Genomic DNA, 19,439 nt, shown 5'->3' on the forward strand with positions numbered 1-19,439 from the left:
TTTTAACTTCAGGTTATTGAAGATAGTGCGGTTAAGGCACAAACCTCAGAGGAGGCACCTGAACCATCACCATATAGTGAACTACATCAATAAGGCAATCTTCAATACAGCTATGATACTATCGAGCAACAGTTTGCATGTGATTTGCCTGATAATAAAGATGGTGAATGTGATGCGGCTGAGGGAGATGATGGAGAGCTTTTTACATCTGAGAGTAATTTTCAGAGGTTTTAGAATCTCTATTGATGCAACAAAAAAAGCCCCTGCACAGGAACAGAATTGAAGGTATTCATCATTCCCGAAAATCATGAAGCCTACCTTTCAAATATTTCTGTGACTCAAGGCTTGCATTCCCTACAAATACATACCCAGAAATCAGAGAGCATGAGAACCCTACAAGAGACTCTCGTAACCATTATGCTAGCAGCAATAGGCAAGCTCATCAGGCAGAGTAGTATGAAACAGGCCAGTGCACCCAGTACCACCTGCACCACATCAGGTCAAGCTGCTTCCAGAGGCGATGCAACAGAACAAGCCTCCTTCTTTACAGAAGTAAAAGCACATCCCAGTTCATTACTATTTAGCTAACTACAGAAACCCTGCTACACAGATCTGCACTGAGAACAGTTATTACATAAGGAAAGAGGCGTTGAAAATGGTAATAAAGACCTAGTATGCTAATAACAGTAACTTACAGGTGTTTCCTGCAACTCTGTGTGCAAATAACACTGAGGCCGTTTCACAACGGAAATATCAGATCCCATGAATGGAACAGAGTACTCCTTGAATTCCTGACAGTGAAACACAAGTCCTTTGCAAATGGAAATAAAAAGAAGTCAGAAAAAATGTTCAAATGTTCACACAAACTGAAAGAAACTGATCATAACGGCCCTACCAATACTGGCTTTTTCTCAAGCATTTTTACAACATTATCTCTTTCACTGAAAGCAAACCATTCCAAATTTCTCCTTGGCTCAGCTGAAAATTCCATGCACTATAGGAAGGATTAATTTGATAATCAAAATAACATTCTCCTCACATTTCTTTTTCCCATTCTACTGATCACTTCTGAAATCAAACTCAAGTGTTTGCCACGTCACTAAAAGTCTTTTAGAACAAGTTAACTTTGAGACCCAGTAAATGCTGGGACATGTTCTTTTTTCTGTAAAACTGAACTTATCTTCAATTCTACTAGACGAGCATCTATGTGTTCATATTATCCTAAAGTCCTAAATGCATCTTTTTAGTATTTAAATAGTATGTTAACAATCTAGATAATAAATACTGGCACTGTTAGAAGACAGCGTGTTTCACACCTTATGCTTCGTATACCTTCTTTTAAGTTTTGCACCAACTACTGGAACAGGGGCATATCCTATCTTCTTTCGAAGCTTCCTCAGGTTGTCTTGATCCGCAAGGCCATAAACAGCTGACTTCCAGGTCCCATCACGTACACAAGAACCCTGGTGACATACCATGAAACAGTAATTAATTCAGGATCTAAAGGTTTCATGTATTATTTTAATAACGACCTTAGCTTTATTACATATATTGCACATTACTACAATTATTACATATATGTATTATGATTACATGCATTAAAGTATCTTGAATTGCGGTGGGTTGACCTTGGCTGAATGCCAGGTGCCCACCAAGCTGCTCTGTCACTCCCCTCCTCAGTAGGGCAGGGAGGGGAGAAAGTACAATGGAAAAAAGCCTCATGGGTCAAGATAAAGGCAGTTTAATAAAGCAAAAGCAAAGGCTGCATGCAGAAGCAAAGGAAAGCAAAAGATTTATTCTCTACTTCCCATCAGCAGGTGATGTCCAGCCACTTCCCAGGAAGCAGGGCTTCAGTACGCATAGTGGTTGCTCCGGAAGACAAACGTCGTCGTAACGAATGCCCCCCGTCCCTCCTCCTTTCTCTTAGCTTTCATTGCTGAGCAGACATCACGTGGTATGGAATATCCCTTTGGTCAGTTTGGGTCAGCTGTCGTGGCTATGTCCCCGCCCAGGATCTTGCCCACCCCCAGCCTCCTGCACGAGGGGCGGGGGAATGTTGGGAGAGACAGCCTGGATGCTGTGCCAGCACAGCTCAGCAGTAGCCAAAACACTGGTGCATTACCAACACCTTTCTAGCTACCCCTACAAAGCACAGCACTACGAGGGCTGCTATGCAGAAAATTAACTCCGTCTCAGCCAGACCCAATACACGAAACAACTCCCCACAAACAAAAAACCAAACAGCCAAACACTAGGATTACTGGCAACATACTGTGTCTCTGTTACAGTTTACTTGTGTATGAACCCTTCCCACATCTCTGCAAAAACTAAGTCTTTCTTGAAACAGCTTAACACAACAAACTTAGGTAGACAGCCTATGCAAACAAAAGGGTGTTTGCTTGGGATACTTTTATTAGCTCCTAAAGAATAAACTTCTTAGACTCATCATCAAGGAACTGCCAGCTTGTTCCTTGGTCTGAATTAATGTAACAACAGTTATTCTAATGGGCTACGGTGATGTTATCACAAATACCTTTGAGTTTCCAAGAAGGTATAAACCAACTAACCTCAGGTCCAGATTTCACTGTCAGGAAACTTTCAACAGCAGTTAAGGTACCTTTAAGGGAGGAGAAAACATTACTTGGCATATACAGTCATCAGGTCACAAAGCCAGAATACACACTCTGGTAGACTCAAATAGCAAGCCACTGACATTTTTAGTTGAAAAGGCAGAGTCACATCTTTATCTCAAAGTAAAAGAAACTAAGATTAAGTTCCACAGCTATTTTAGTTAGCAAGTGTCAAATTTCTTATGTCAAGTACTTCAATAAGGGTCACTAATATTATCTTTACTCGTTAAATTTTTCATTTGTCTTATCTAGTTAATGAGATAATACAAATAATCAATGAAAAAAAAAAGGAAAGGCGTATTAAGAGCCATATTTAGTTCTCCTCCAAGTTTCAAAATAAAGGATGACGTAGGCTGTGAAAACCAAGATGGACTTACAGACTTTGGTAGACCATAACTACAAAAAAAAAAAAATACCCACAAACCCGCAAAAAACCCAAAAGACACAAGATATCCTAAACCATCTAATTTTAGCATAGCTTGTGTTTTGCAAAGAACACTTAGTTGTGATAAACAGCAGAACAAAACAACTCCTCCAAATTCTGCTTTGTTTTGCTTTGCTCAGTTCCTTCTGAGATTGTAAAACTGTACTTGCGTGGGGAAATTTCAATATAGCAAGCAACTGGACAGACGAGTGATAATACCATAAAGTCAATATAGGAAGAGATAAAAAGACATCTTTATTCAAAACAAGTATCAGACATCAAGTTATAATCCCAGGAGCAACCAGATACTCATTTCCACGCCTCTCCTCTCCCTCCAATCAGATCCAGATTGGGTTTTCTTAACCTGAAAGTTGATGATACACTCCAGTGTAAAGCAATCCCACTTAATAGCAGTTTTAATAGTACGTAGAAGCAAAACATTTGGATACTCTTATCGGCCCTTCCAACTGAAAGTCAGACCTAATGAACAAAGTACCCTCCTTTGAGATTAGGATCAAATACTACTTGCATAGAATTAAAACAGCTTGCATCTTTTCTCAAATACATTTATCCTCTTTCAGTTACGGTCTAGCTGCTCTTAAAGAAAAAGGCATTCTATGGCACTGTCCATCTACTTACACTCATACAGCGCTTGCGGTAGAAAAAGGAAACTTACAAAACCCGATTACCCACTAATTTGCAATCCCTCTCCCGCAGCTTTCCGGTCCCCACTGTCTCTTGCCTACAAGATTCCCACTGCACAAGAGGCAGTGCGCTGAGGCTTGCCTAGGGACGTCCACACGCTGGCTGAGCAACCCGCTGCTGGCAGCTGAAGGCTCTGTTCTCTCAGTGAGCAACATTACCTTGAATCCCTCCTCTACCCAACGATCCATTCTCTCCAATCTAATGGGAACAGGATTTACTTTTAAACGTTTATCTACCAGATTTGGTTGAAACTGGTCAGCTGGTAAAGGCAAGCAAAAAGAGAGACCAAACGAGTTTCCACACAAGCGCTGCTGCTTCAGGAAACCAGATGAAAGCATCATCCACGTTTCTTTTTCAGCATTAAGGTCACACTTGACTAAGTCACCTTTCAGCTTGTCTCTGGTGTACAGTACTCCCATATCGGCTGGTACAGAGTCAAAGCCACAGCTTCCAATGACATATACTCCCTTTTCCGCAGCTTTTTCGTTGTATTTCAGGTACATTCCTTCCAGAAACTAAAACACAGTCAGAACAAACATTTTAAGCACCACTCCGTATTTGGCCATGCCCAGTATTAGCTGTCAGCGCTTTACTGTCACATCGTAGCACCCTACATACTTCAAACCGCTTACAAGCATCTTTAAGACCGATGCATACTATTCCCGTTTTATGGTATGAAAGTCTCACAGCAGTGCAAAGAAATGTGATCTATACAAAAGTCCCATGTAGAATCACAACCGAGACTTAAAGCAGAATTCAAAGATTTTGGCTTTCCAGAGAGAACCTGAGAGGCTCTTGTCTAAACCTAAGAAAACTATACAACAGACATTAATGTACTTTAAAATAATTAATGCATCTTAAATTGTAGATCAGGAGGCAGAATTTGTCTTCACGTTCAAAAACATTGGCAGAAACATGAAACACACTAAACAAATGCTCCTTTAATAGATCCTTGATATAAGGTAGCATTTTTTCTACTGTCACGTACCTGGGGCTCTCCACTGATGTCAATGCAGCTTGCACCATTTTCAACACAAGCTTCTACCACAGGCTCTCCGAAGAATCTATACTACAGAAGGAAAGAATACCACACATAACAAAACAAAACCCACACAGCACAACTCACCCAACGTGCTTCATCTAACCTATGTACCTACAATAAAAGTAAACACTTGATGGCTACTGATTTTGCTAAGCGGGGGCAAAAATGTAATAGTACTTGTATTTTTTGGGGGGGTTGGGAGAAGGAACAGCATAGCATAACAAACTTCATCACTGATAACGGAGTTTGCTGCACAGACTACTCCACTGTCTTTCTCTCATAAGGTAAGATCACCAAGGCCAATTTAATATATCTGATCTCAATTTACGCTTTTTACACTCGTACTATCAGCATATTCTCTACTTAAATACTTTTAACTTCAAAGACATTGTCATGACCCAACTTCCAGCTCTCGTACTTTGATCCCCTCTGAATGCGCTGGAAATGCTGCCACTGAAAGGTTTAAAGGGGCCAAGAACTGAAAACGGCAAGTCTACGGGCTTCTTTTCCAGCTCTATTTTCAACCCCAGCACCACTTAAAACATTTTGGCCCAACCCAAAACTCCTCCCCGCTTTACAATGAGCTTCTGCCTGTGAAAGACTTCAAAAAAACCCAGCACCCTGCTGCATTTCAGTGAGAACTGTCCGTGAATTACACCACCAGAAAACGCGGTGGGAAATCTTTAGGCGATTACAGTACACGGTTGTACTTCTGGTTCAATTTCAGAAAGATACATTTCGCCTGGACGGCTCCTGAAATGCCGGAGCCCAGCGGCAGGTTTGCCGGTAGCCGTCGCAGCTCTCCCGGCCCCGAGGAGCGGCGAGCCCAGCCGCACGCAGCCGAGGAGCGGCGGCAGAGGGGCAGACGCCGCCCCGGGCTCTGCCGGGAGCCGCGCCCGGCGGGCGGACGCCGTGGGAGCACCGCCCGGACCACCGCACTCACCGGGCCCACGCAGTTGAGCCCCAGCCGGGTCTGCCTCGCCATGGCGGCCAGCGACGCCGCGTCGCCCACATCGCACAGCAGCACGCCGACCTCCGCCCCGAGCGCCGCCTTCCCTGCGCACCCGAGACCGCCGTCACCGACACCGCCCGCCGCGCCGACGGGCGCGCCTCCTCCCCCCCCGGGCCGAGCCGCCACCTCCGCGGCGCGGCCCCAAGGCCGAAAGGCTTGCCCCTCAGCCCTTCCCCTCACCCCCGCCCGTGGGCGGCTCCCAACGGGCGGGGACGGGGTCGGGACATCGGGACCCCGCGGGCCCCGCCGTCCCCGGACAACGGCACCGCGCCACACGACCCCCAGCCGCGGCCCGTTACCCAGCCTCTCGGCCGCCCGCTCCAGCACCGCCTGCAACTTCTCCCGGCTCCGCCCGGCCACGGCCCAGCGCAGGGCGCCGCGCAGCTCCCCGCCGGCCGCCGCCCGCGCCACCTCCTCCACCACGAACTGGCCGGTGAAGCCCGAGGCCCCGAACACCACCAGCTCGTAGGGCCGCTCGGGCGCCCCGGCCCCGCCGCCACCGTCGCCCGCCACGAGGAGAGGAGCCGCCCGAACCGCCGCACTGCCGGTCAGCGCCAGGCAGCGGCCGGTACCATGCCACCCCGCCCCTCGCCGGCGGGGGCGGTGCGCGAGGCCTGCTCGGCGGGGCCGAGCACTACTCCAAAGGTACTCTGTGAAGTTGTAAATCAAATGTTACAGGCCATTGTTGACTCCACTTAAAATACTTTGTTTGCATCTGAGCAATAAATAGATATCTTTTCCCTCAGCCAAGCTTATCATTCAGTTATTCACATGCGGATGTATTCCACAGCTTTCATTTTCCCACTTTCATGGCAGAAATTCTTCTCCAACTTCCGTTTCTCAAAATAGCCAGCCTAAATTTTGTCTTATGTGGACTTCTGTTATGAATCTGTGATGCATTTGCTCTTTTCCGGGACCACAGTTTTCCAGTGAATCAAACTTATCAGGTGGTTTGGGAAGTTTTAGAGCCTGCATTTGAAAGCTTTCATGCAGCCAGAAGGCGTGTGTAGGTAGCTGCTGCTTACTCGTATTAAAATTGGCATCCTTTTGTCCAACGTAATTTGCAGTTGCCCTGTATATTCAGTCATCTCGGACACTGGTGTTTCAGGAAAAACAAGGGAAGGCCTGCTATTTTGTAAGCCATTTGGAAATTGCAGGTGGCAACAAGCACATCAGAATGAGGTTCTGCAGGGTGCCAGAATTGTTCTACCTCCAAGGTGTAGGTTCTGTTGTTATTCTAGTCTTCCTTCCGCTTTGCTAAAAATACCGGGTGAAATTGGCGTGTGCTGATGGGTAGAACTTGCTGCTGCTCTGTGCAGTGGATGGTTTTTCCTGTGTCTGTAGAGGAAATTTAGTCACTAATTAGAAACGGCACAGACAGTTCTGTGCAGTGAACTTCTTGAAAGGAGTTAACGCTTTGCTTTACGCTTTTCATTCCTCAGAATGACCGTGATCCTCGCTTGAGAGAGAGAGCAGTTGCCAGAAATTCTGGATTAGACCAATACGGCAAGATCCTTCCTAGAGTTCAAAGGACGCTGGCTGTAGAGAGAGCCAAGCCTTACCATTTGCCTTCATCGGTCTTAAGAGAAGGTAATTTTTAGGGGGGAGAAATGTAATGGACAGCTAACCATCACTTTGGTTACACAAGGCTGATATGCTTTCCCTCTTGCTTTACAGTCGCAAGACCAAAGCCATTATCAACAGTAACAAAACAAGCTAATGCAGGAAATGTGCATACAAGAGCAACTTTCATCAGGAACGTGTTGTCCACAATTGGAGAAGTACGGGTAGCAAACGAGCAGAAAACGAGTGTCTCACAATATGATAGGTAAGCAGCCTTTTAACAAAGCTTAGTGTTGAGCTGCATGTTTGGCAAGAGAGAGAGAGAGAAATCCGTTTGACTTATGACAGTGTTTTGGAGGGAAGGTGCACCTGAATAAAGCCTTGTTTGGCTTTTTTGCGCACGCAGTAGATAACATTTAAGGATCCATACATCGTAAGTAGTATTTGGAGAGAGAGTTTTTCTGCTGTGATAATGTTATTCATGCAAATACACGTGTTTACGTTACGGTCAACGTGTTTACAGAATTTAAGATAGCTGAAACCAAAACTGTGATTACCATCAAGCTAGCAGAGTTGCGCGATGCATTTGTTGGGCCACCAGTTACAAAATTTTCACAGAAACGTTCCAGGTATAGTCGACCTACAGAATGAGTACTGCACAAAGGTGTTGCTTCTCACATGTGTGTTTGTGTGTGTATCCTTTCTGTGTTTGCAAAGTGTTCTGTTTGCATTTAGTTTTGTATCTGTTAAAGACAAGGTCAACTTAGGGACACAACTAAGTGGAGAACTTGAAGTGGTCCCAGCATTGAAACGTAGACAAATGTTCTTCTGCCGTGAGAATTACATCACTAGTGCAACTTAAAATTGGATTACTCTTGCCTCCGAGGCAGCGATTTAGGAAACTAAGTAGGAAATGTGAAGAAATCATGAAAAAAAAGAAAATGCCTGCAACTTGTTCATGGGCCTGATACATCACCCCACCAGTGAGGGTTCCCCTGTATTTCTTGTTCATGGAATGTTTTTGTTCTGCCTCAGATTTCTTGAACGCAGCATGATTTTTTTTTTTTTTTTCATTTCTTTATTTATGTTCATATTTTAAATTGTGTGTCTTAACAGGTCGCTGGATTTGGTGGTTCACCCGGTTCCTTCATGTTCTGCAGCGCAGTCACCATGCAGAGCTTCTACTTCATTCACGGCATCCAGCCCACTGAAATCAAATACGCATGGTTCCGTCTCACAAACGACTTTTGCAAGAGCATCGGAGCTGAATTTACTGGAGACTCCTCTTGTGGTTAAGGTTTGTATTTTTAAGAATCAGTTAAGAACCAACCAAACCAAAAGCCTGTAAACGTCGTTGAAAATGAAACCACCCAAGTAGTTAACACAAGCAGCGTTGGATGCGAATTGTGGAATGTTTTCAGCCTGCGTGTGGTTCTTGTATACAGTGTCCGTTTGGAAGCAGTACGTCGGGAACAGTCTTGAAGAGGGCAAGTTTAGTTCTAAGTTAATTGCAGGACGCACGTTGTCCCATAGCTTTGTGAAATACACTTGTGTTTATTGCACGGAACAAAGTCAGTTAAAATTGGACTTTTCAATATGCTTAGGTACGTAAAGATGCGATTTGCAGCTTAACCATCTCATTGTTTAAGTGCTCAATCCCTCTCTATAGTTTGACTTGCATACCTACAAGCAAGAACGTGTATGCTTCAGTTTCTTCATCCAGTTAAGTGAATGACAACTAAGTGATGTCAGCTAAGTGGCATCAGTCTCTGTCAAATTCCGTGATGGCTTTTTGCAGTAATTTTAGTTACTGATTGTTTGTGTTAAACTGTATTTCCATTCACTGCCATCAAACTCTTATCATGCAAGGAAGTAACGTTGGGCCTATCATCTTCTTGGTGCCGACCTTTTTGCCGTTGCCTACCTGAACAACATAGTTGTGATCTCTCTGAGTCGTAACCTCTTTCTTCTTATCAAATACTGTCCGTATCATTAAGCTAGTTTCATCCTCCTCCTTTTAAACCCTGTCAATACTGTAAAATCTTTCTTGAGCTGAGGTAAGCAGACCTGAACGCTTCTGCTACAGGCATCGTGAACACTAAAAGACTTTAGTAGTGCATACAAGTTGAAAAGGCAAGCATAACAAAGAGAATGCTTGAGTTATGATTTTAGGTATGCAAAGCTCCCTCTTCTTGAAAACACAGTAGTGAACCCAGTGAACAGCCTTGAGATGACAGTATAAGCAGGCACTTAAAAGACCCACTTCATCTGAATTCTCCAAGTCGTGGAAACTCAATACGCAGTCAGAAGTGTGGTTAATTTTTACACTCAGCTTTAAAAGCTAAGATAGTGCTAGAATGAGAACTAATTTTGTAGTGCCTTGCTTAAGGTGACACTTGTAAGACTTACAAATACAGGTATATGTTTCTTCTTTTTTTGTCTTGGTTTGACAAAAAGCATATGCATGTTATTGATCGTGAATTTTTTTTTGTTTAAAAAAGAAAAAGGTAACAGGAGATGATAAATCACTCTCTGGAGCTTCGTCTGAGCATCATCATGGAGTGGGGGAGGATGCTTGGTCTGAAAGTAGAGCTAAACCCACTCTGTTTAGTCTGGGCAATCCTGTGGATGATTGTGCTGAAATGGAAGAGTCTTCAGAAAGCATACCTGGGGAGAGTTTGGAGAAAATGGATGTCAGCAGAGAAAACAGTAACTTCTCTGCCAGGTCAGACCAAACTACTTTGGAGTATCATGATGCAAAATCACCTGGCGATTTTGAAGATGATGTTATCTTTATAGCTGCTAAACCAGCTAATTCTTCCACTGAAGAAACTGCTGATTTTCAAGAATCGGAGAACGGAGAAGACAGTGAAATTGTTGAAGATAAACCTTTCCAGATGGAACAACCAGATTCATCAGACCTAAGAAAAGAAGTTGGTGTGTTTCATCCTATGATAACTTAAGTTTCTGAGTTTTTCAAATGTTTTCAAAAAGTTAAAGTACTGATGAGTGCAACAGTTAACAATGAGCGTTCACAAGTGTCCCAGGCACTTCCTTGTCCTAGGCTTTTAAAATTGCCACTCTGTTTCGAGTCCTTTTTTAGGTATCCTGGACATTAGTACGTATACTGCTTTTGGCTGGCATTTCTTGTGTGTAATTGCAGCTGGGAGGCAGCAGTGACTTGTGGGAGTTTTGAGAGGGATTCAAGTCGAAAACTTAGGCTTCTGGTTATGTTTTAGGGGTACTTCTGTAGGCTGCAGGATTTTACAGCAAGCTTAGTGTATGGCGTGCTTTGACTAGATAGGAAAAAAAGAAAGGAAAAAAAAAAATCCGACAGCCTCATTAGTGCTCAGTTAAATAGTGTTCTTCTGGAAGTGAGTCTGCTTGTGTATCTGCTTCTCATTACAGCTATGCCTGCTCATTTTTCTGGCTCAACAGCTTATGCAGCCTTTTCCAAACCTATTTCAGTTGGTCTTTGGTAATTCAGCTCAATTCAACTGCTTCAAGCCAGTCCAGCTGCCGAGGATGTGTTCATATGAACAGGTCTGCTGGCAGATTAGAAGAGGTGTAGCTCGCTAGCTGGTGAGCAGTGATGAAGAGCTGGGAATGAAAGTAGTGCAGGAACAGGGAGAAGATGTGCCAACACAGCTACAATCAGTGTTTGACAAACAGAGCTCAGTCTGTTCAACTCTCTAGAAAAAAAGTTTGCTATTCCTGGGACATGCATGCAAGTGTCAGAGGTCTGTGCCTGAGGTCTTGAAACAGTTCGTAGCAGTGAGTGTGTGCTCCAGTATCAGTGCATCATATGCGTCCTGGTTCAGTCCTAAGTCTGAGATGATTCTGGGGGATCCTAGAGAGTGATTGTTGCTATTGGAGTTCCTTAGCGCCTTTTTAAATAACAGGAGTGCCCAGATACAGACTCCGTGTACATGGGTAAAAGGGATTCTCCAGATCTGAGTGCTTCTAGTAAGGCAGGTCAAAACATTTGCCCGTCCTATTTTAGATGTCTTGTATTTGGAGAAGAAATCAAAGGTGCTTTTCATTAAAAACAATGATAAGGTACTAATCACTAAAGAATAACCTTATAAAGAAACTTTGTTCTTGCTGGACTATGATACAAGCCGCTCCATACAATTTCAGTACTCTGGAAACATTAGAGGGCAGGCAGTATAGCTCTTGTTTGGCCTGAGCTAGCAAAATTATCCCAGTCCTGCATCCTGTCTGCAAAGGTAATTGCTGGATCTGGAGGAAGCAGGCAGTAGAAACAAAGAAGAAAAGAAGGATGTTTCTAAAATTGAAGCTGTTGAGATAAACACAGGTTAGCAAGCAGTTGGGTTTCAACACCACCAGTCAATCACTAGAGAAAAGAACAAGAAAAGACCCTAGATGCGCTCTTGCAGCAGAGGGGCAATGGAGTCAAGAAAGGAAAGAAGCATTGCTGGAATGAGAAATAAGAAAACTTACTGCCCGATTTTAAGAAGGAGGGATGTTTCCTGAAGTTTTTATGTATTAGGTCAGTAACATCAAGTTTAGTTTGTAAACAGAGTATCTATGGCCATTTTCTTTTGTGGTCTGAAACTATGCATCAGACTTCTTGTTTTACTGGAAAGAAGAATTCAGACCTTCTGTGCATTAGAAGCCTTGGTAGCATTATTTTGTTAGATCGCTATCCTAGATGAAATGCATAAAGGCTCACTTTAAAATCATAGGAGCGTTTTAAAAGAAACGATGTTAAGTGCAATAGAGAAGTTGTCCATCTGTCTGTTTTTGTAGGATTTGTGGCAGAATCAAATGCTGAATGTCTTACCCTTCCCAAGGATGGTAAATTGGTGTTTAAAGCTGCTGAGGCTGCTACGTTTGGGACTGCAAGTGAAGGGTAAGTTTATGGAATAGATAGATCTTGGGGTTCACGCAACATGTAACTGCTGGCTTTCCTGTGTTTGGAAACTATGATTTTGACCTGGTGTTCGTTCTTTCCTGTGTTCTTCTATCTAACGGCTTTTCTATTCCTTTCTGTCTGTGAACAGAACTAACTTGGCATGAATGTAAGTCAAATGGACTAGCTGCCAATTTGAGTCTTTTTTCCTCAAATCATTGCAGACCCCAAGGTATGGTGATAAAGACTTCATTCAACAGGCTATATAAACCTCTTTACCGTTTGAGGGTTACTAAGCAGATACTATGAACATAAGCCCTGCTTTTGTCTGAAAATTGTGTAGCTAAAAATTACACCTGAGATTCCTGTAAAGTCAGGGAGTTTATTTTGGGGTTTGAATACTTTCTGGCAGTATTTTATACACTTAATTTCTATTTTCTGTGTATGCTCAGCTAGCATCTGTTGGTTTATGGAAAGGGAAGCAGTTTTCTCACCAGGTACTTTAAAAGCTGCAACTGCTTAGTGATAAAGACAGAATGTTAGCAATGAAATAACCCTTAATTTCACGTGGTAACATACACTGGTAGCAACTTTTGTTCGGTTTGTTCTAAACCTCCAGTACAGCAGTTGCACTCTTTCTACAGAAGACAAAGAGTATATTATTCTTTAATAGAACTCTGTTGTTATGTTAATATCTAGTGTTAAATAGCTGGGAAGAAGTGACGTACTTGTTTCATTGCATAAAATGAGTGTCACAAATTGAATGTAGGTAAGTTGGTAAAGGAATTTCTAATTTTTCTTAATTTTTTTCTGGTTTGAAACTTGAAGATTTTACAGTGAGAAAGTAATTTGTAAAGCTCTTCAAGGTTTGTTTTGAAGCTTTATGATGAATTTCTCTCTTTCTGTTCATGAAGTGAAACAAACCACCAGGAGTCCAAAACGTCCTCTGCATCAGAAGGAAAAGCCATACCAGCTGCAACAAATCCACAGCTTTCCGAATCCCCAGAGGCAGACAGTGAACGTTGGAGATGTTATGTGAGTTAAGGTAGCTGAACTCCTGAACTAAAATGTGTAGTTTGCCGTACCACTACAGGTGTCTCAGATTAAAGTAGTACTAGCACGTCACTGCTAACTTTCATTAAACTGTGGAGAGAATACCCTCCTCAGAGGAAGTCCTTGTAGAAAATGCATGGTGAGTGTTCCTGTTCTTGGTAAAGATATTGAGAAATTAGAAGGAGAGTATTTATTTTAATGTTGCACACCACCACTAATTTGTGTGCTATGGGATCTGCTGCTTGAGTTACTATTTTAAAAGATGATGCATTCTCAGTATTCAGGCTGTGAAGAATAACTAGCTATCAGTGTGCCTTTGCAGCCACCCTTTCCTCTGTTGTTCTTTTTCTCTATGGACTTGCCAGCTGATTTTCCCCTTCCTCCTTTTTTTTTTTTTTTTTTAATTTTTTTTTTATTGTGGGGCTGCCTCCTTTACCAGATGGATAGTTCTGGCTTCTGGGTTTTGGAGAAAGCCCAATGTATGTGGCAGGATAGAGAACTCTATTGTTGGCTGCTGCTCCCTCTGTTACTTCCTGTGGCTTAAGCCCGTGTCATTGCTACAGTAGTTAAAATTGTGTAATTCTCTTCCAGCTGTGATAAGTATCCTTGACAGTGAGGATGTGGTCAATACTCATTCAGAAAATCCCCTTGAGGGGAAGTGTGTGGATTTACCTAAAGAACATAACCTAGAAGCAGCTGAAGTTGAAGAAAATGTTCCTTTTCTGCAGGAAGAAATAACTGTTTCTAACAATCTTCCCAAAACTGAGGAAATTAATGTAAGTAAACTATTTTCTCATGTTCTACAAAATAGAAACCACTTTGCAAATTGAGGACAGTCCTGTCTTACTGACAATTAGAAGGCACACATAAACGTCTCGGTTTCTTTAGCTGGTTAACACAAGTTAAAACCTCATTACGTACGGGCAGATACGTTTTTCTCCTATGCATTTTCTGTACCTATAACACAGAATAGAACCTGTCAAGACTTCGGCCTTTGAGAGCTGTAGTAGCACACAAAAAAAAAAAAAAAAAGCCTAACCTATTTTTTAAAATAACCATGCATTCATTTGGTTTACTAGAACTTAGACGTTTCTTATTTGACTCAAAAAAGAAATAGTTTTAATGTTAAAGACAGTAAGAAAAGTTGGGGAGTGCAGCTTTCGATACTGGGGCCATTTACCAAATGACAAAATGATGTGGGAACCAAAGTTGTTTTCAGAATGATTTAGGTGCTTAGATCCTTTCCTCTTTGTTCCTTATTAACATAAACAGAATTCCCAATAATGAGTTAATTTCAGTGTCAAGATATTTCCAGGTACTTAAAACTTTTTTTTTTTTTTTTTTTTTGCTAAGACCATGTTTTTTTAACATCTAAACTTTGTAAAATACGACTGTTAAAAGCTTGTTGACATGGACTGAAAATTGGAACTAGAGGTTCTCCAGGTGTCCCAGGTTTTCCCCCATTGTTCTTTCTTCTACTGGGGCTGGTGAGTTATCTGGATTCTTTGTGGATGTCCTCTAAGTACCATATAGAGCATACTGTCAATTTCCTGTAGGCTTATACTCACAGGAATCAACAGTAGTTGGAGTGAAACACAAAGTGAAAGGTAGGCGTACCACAAATTGGTTGGTCTTAAGGAAGAGAAAACGCTTTTCAGCGTTCCAGATTTCCAGTGAAGTTAAATAGGCAGTCACTTCTTTAGCTCGTCTCAGCTTTGGGATTTAGGACAACGCTGTAGAGAAGATGCTTCTAGACTTGGGAATACATAAATCACTTATGGGAGGGAGTAAGTGGAAAATTTGTGATGGGAAGAAGGGAGCAGGGACAGGAGACGGTCACAAAGCTTCTGCAGTCATTCAGGTAGCAGTACAGTGAAGGTTTTTCTGCTTTCGTTGTAACTGGTTCTTACGGATTTGTATGTAAACATCTGGTTTTGGCTTGTCTACCTTCACTGAATTTGGGACAAACTTCTTACTGCTCTCTTGTTCGTAGCTTTGTAAGCATAAAGGGAAAGTTTATGGAGACTAGTATTTCTTGAACTGAGTTTTGAGGCATGACACGTTGCTATACTATGATGCTCAGCAACTTTTGACAAGGCAGGAGGCAAGAAAATGAGCAGATTCTACGGAGACTCCTGTTGAGTGGCTTCTTCCTTCTGCCATCGTTGGCTAGCACTAGAACTTAGAGGGCTGGGCGAAGGTCTTTACGCATTGATTAAATTAGCTTGACCGTTTGAGTCACTTGGCAGACGTAACAGATACTGCTTTTGTGCTCAGCGTAAGAGCTTGAGTATCTCATGTGGATCTAGAAGGCAAGAATAATTGCTCGGTACAGGGAACTACAAAACATGAGATGGAGGTATTTAGAGTGTATGTGCTGTCTCATGCAATCCAAGTGATTCCTTAAAGTGCAGCGCTGAGTTGTCGCGTGTGATACGTGGCCACTTTGACTACCTGTTGCCGTCACAACTGTCGTGACTGAAACGTTAAACTTTGGGGACATAACTGTATTTTAGCCTGTTAGATGCAGAGCCGGTCACTCTGTGTGGATCTGCAGTCAGTCCAGAAAGCACTGCAGTGTGGTGATTACTGCCAGTTGTGTACACAGCTTGTACTGTAAAACTGCTCCCTTTGCTCACGGGTGGTGGCAAATCGTTAGTCGTGAACAGAAGTATCAGAAATGGAGCATGGGATTGCATACACTGAATGCTCTCTTCTCTGTCCCTTAAACGCATTAACTTTCATCTGTAGTAGAGAGTCCATCGCAGGTTTCTAACTTCACATGCAGTGGTGATCTGAAAGGAGAAGCAGCATTTCACTGTCCTCAGTTTGAAGTTAGTCTGTTTGGTAATTAATAGTGCATTAACAGACACTTTTTAACTTCAGGTTATTGAAGATAGTGCGGTTAAGGCACAAACCTCAGAGGAGGCACCTGAACCATCACCATATAGTGAACTGCAGCCATCGGGCGCTCTTCAATACAGCTATGATACTATCGAGCAACAGTTTGCATGTGATTTGCCTGATAATGAAGATGGTGAATGTGATGCGGCTGAGGGAGATGGAGAGCTTTTTACATCTCAGAGTAATTTTACTTTAGTCTTGGAAGGTGAAGAAGGTGAAACGGAAGTGGGAGACCCTCCGTTAGTCGATGCTTCTAATCTGGCTGGCACAACAGGAGAGGAAAAGCCTGTGAACAGTTTGGGAAATACTGAAAGCCAGGAACATGTTACAACCTCAGTGTCCACTGTAACTAGTGATCAGGAATCTCAAAGTACTGCAGAGTCGCTCCCATACGTGCCTGAACCCATTAAGGTGGCTATTGCTGAGAACTCACTGGATGTAATCAAAGGCACAAGAAGTAAAGAATTTACATCTGAAGCTGTAGAGCAATCTATTCATGAAACCATAGGTAAGAAGGTAACTAGATTCCAGAAGGCAAAAGCTCCCGTAACAGCTGTGCCAGAAGGAGCGGAAGATGAAACCAGCATGCATCAAGTAGAGTATGTCATCACTCCTAGAACACGCGCAAGGGGACGGCTGAGCAGAAGTCAAAGTATTCCCTCGGCAGGCGATCAGCAACTACTGAAGACAGACAAACCAGTTTTGTTAGGAGTGTCTCCTAGGAGAAGTACCAGGCGAAGAAAAGAAGCGTCTGAGACTTCTAGTCTTCAGGCAGAAGAAAATGCTCAAGATGAGCAAATACCTGTGATGCCTGTTACTCCTAGGAGAGGTAGGAAGCCTGAACAGACTAATTTAGAGAAAGTAGAAAGCAGCCATTCTGATGGACAACCGTTGTCCGTCAGTGCGCAGTCCATAGCCGTTACTCCAAGAAGAGGATTAAGGAGAGCAAAGGAAGCTGCATCTGAACTCTTGGAAGGGGCTAATGAGGAAACGCCTCTGGCTGAAGGTAGCATTATTGCTTCTGCTACTTCCAAAAGGACTAGAGGAGGAAAAAGGTCAGCAGGAGACGGAGAAACCGGCCAGACTGGCACTGATCATAAGGTAAAAGCGGCAGTCAGTCCCAGTAGAAGTGCAAGAAAACTGAAAGGCATTAATTTACAATTTACTGAAAATATGGTCAAGGATCAAGAGGTGCAGCCTAGTGACCAACTCCTCTTACCTGTGCCAACTAAAAGAGGCAGAAGGAGAAAGATGAGTTCCTCAGAAGTTTCAGAAAATTCTGGCCTTGATCTGTCTAAACCATCGCTTCCTCCAACAGGATTTAAACTTCCTGTCACTCCTAGAAGAAGTGCGAGGAAGGGGGCACAAAATCTCTTGGCAGACGCAGAATCTGTCGCTACGCAGGAAGACATACATTCGGGTGGGAAAGTGTGTCGTGGTTTAACCTCAGCTGGCAACTAAGCACCACGCAGCCGCTCGCTCACTCCCCCCCGGTGGGATGGGGGAGAGAATCGGAAGGGTAAAAGTGAGAAAACTCATGGGTTGAGATAAAGGCAGTTTAATAGGGAAAGCAAAAGCCACACATGCAAGCAAAGCAAAACAAGGAATTCATTCACTACTTCCCATGGGCAGGCAGGTGTTCAGCCATCTCCAGGAAAGCAGGGCTCCATCACGCGTAACGGTTACTTGGGAAGACAAACGCCATCACTCCAAATGTCCCCCCCTTCCTTCTTCTTCCCCCAGCTTTATATACTGAGCATGACGTCACATGGTATGGAATATCCCTTTGGCCAGTTTCGGTCAGCTGTCCTGGCTGTGCCCCCTCCCAGCTTCTTGTGCACCCCCAGCCTTCTCAGTCAGTAGAGCATGGGAAGCTGAAAAGTCCTTGACTAGTGTAAACACTACCTAGCAACAACTAAAACATTGGTGTGTTATCAACATTGTTCTCACCCTAAATCCAAAACACAGCACTGTACCAGCTACTAGGAAGGAAATTAACTCTATCCCTGCTGAAACCAGGACAAAGTGGAAGTCCTTGATACTGCTGGGAGAAGAACAAGAAGAGCTCCACACGCTAAACCAGGAAAAACGGGTACTCATGAGCCAACACCTGCGCAGCCAAACGAGGAATCAGCCACAGCCGGGACTACAGTAAGGACAGGACGTCGGGGCAGAAAGAGACGATCGATATTTGAGGAGAGCACCGGGGAGGAGGCCTTCCCCCAAGGACCTGGTGGCAGTCCTTTGCTTAAAATTTTAACAGATGATATTACAAGAACATGCCCAGTGTGCAAACAAGGCCGCAGATAACAAAGTAGTTTAATCCCCCGTCAGAACTTCCTCTCATGGAAGACTACTCTCAGGGTTGTCAGCGCAACAAATTTATTTGCTGCAATTTCATCGGTTCCCGTGTAACTAATCAACAACTAAGTTGTTGATGTCTGGTGGGGAAGAAACAAGCTGCAGGCAGAAGCCAATCCATAGTTTCTCGTGAGTTGTTCGGCAATGCTTGTAACCTATTAGTCTAGGCCAATCTGAAAATACTATGAAATAACAGAATTTCCAGTAATAAGATAGCATTTGTTTCTTATTTTGTTTGTGCTTTTGTCTTCTGTGCAAAACTTCCAGCTTTCCATTCCAGGAATGCTTTTTTCACCAAAGCAGTCAAGACAATGAGTCTCTTTGGTATGCTTGGTACCAAAGGTACTGTGGTTCCTTTTGCATTAAAGCTGTTCCTAAAATAAAATGCATTTTCCAATGCACTGTGCTGTGCGGATGACCAAGGTGTGACATAGAGGGAACAATGCAAGTTACAGTCACTGATGTGTCCGTTCGTTCAGGTCACTTACTCCTTGGCTGTGTATCACCTGGCATGGTTCAAGAGGGGGCTTATCCCGCAGCAGTCATTGGTGTGGTGTGCATTGCTGTTGAACTTGGTTTAAATCCAGACTAAAGCATGAATTATTAGCGAATGACTGACTGCTTGTATTTTGGTACACCAACTGTAATTTTGATACAGGGAGAGAGAGAGAGAAGGATGCAGGAAGCAGGTGTGTGATTTCTATGAACACCAACAGCACAAGCGTATATGTCCCTAGGAACCCAGGGCACAGGAAAACCTTTACTTTTGATCTAGCCTACTGGTCTCACAGTAGCTTCCTAAAGGACGAGAATGGTATGCTCGTCTCAGCCGCATCCAACAGTTACGCAGGCCAGGTAAGATTTTATTC

The 19,439-nt window shown here is 43.3% G+C and overlaps 2 protein-coding genes across 2 annotated transcripts in view; one reads left to right on the forward strand and one right to left on the reverse strand.

Annotated features, from left to right (window-relative positions):
* Positions 1-17,670, forward strand: part of LOC143173445 (protein ELYS-like) — a 53,903-nt gene extending 36,233 nt beyond the window's left edge. The window contains exons 27-31 of the mRNA XM_076363707.1: positions 9,884-10,313; positions 12,150-12,252; positions 13,167-13,273; positions 13,897-14,081; positions 16,192-17,670. Coding sequence (XP_076219822.1) covers positions 9,884-10,313; positions 12,150-12,252; positions 13,167-13,273; positions 13,897-14,081; positions 16,192-17,670 — 2,304 coding nt within the window. The remainder of the gene's footprint in view (positions 1-9,883; positions 10,314-12,149; positions 12,253-13,166; positions 13,274-13,896; positions 14,082-16,191) is intronic.
* On the reverse strand, positions 725-7,388 carry LOC143173451 (saccharopine dehydrogenase-like oxidoreductase). Its single transcript, XM_076363714.1, has 8 exons — positions 7,376-7,388; positions 6,113-6,463; positions 5,745-5,857; positions 4,748-4,828; positions 4,145-4,274; positions 2,568-2,617; positions 1,317-1,463; positions 725-811 (listed from the first exon to the last, which is right to left on the reverse strand). The coding sequence occupies exons 1-8, from the start codon at positions 7,386-7,388 to the stop codon at positions 740-742; spliced, it is 957 nt and encodes a 318-aa protein (XP_076219829.1). The 3' UTR covers positions 725-739.
* Positions 17,671-19,439: the final 1,769 nt, after the last annotated feature.

The sequence above is a fragment of the Aptenodytes patagonicus genome, unplaced genomic scaffold, assembly GCF_965638725.1.
Source record: "Aptenodytes patagonicus unplaced genomic scaffold, bAptPat1.pri.cur scaffold_81, whole genome shotgun sequence".
NCBI lineage: Eukaryota > Metazoa > Chordata > Aves > Sphenisciformes > Spheniscidae > Aptenodytes > Aptenodytes patagonicus.

Excerpts from the sequence above, each read along its gene's own strand:
- LOC143173451 (XM_076363714.1), bottom strand. Across the intron at positions 5,858-6,112 it reads GCGGGCGGCCGAGAGGCTGG|GGAAGGCGGCGCTCGGGGCG; the intron begins GTAACGGGCCGC and ends TCGGGTGCGCAG. Across the intron at positions 2,618-4,144 it reads CACCAGAGACAAGCTGAAAG|GTACCTTAACTGCTGTTGAA; the intron begins GTGACTTAGTCA and ends CCTCCCTTAAAG.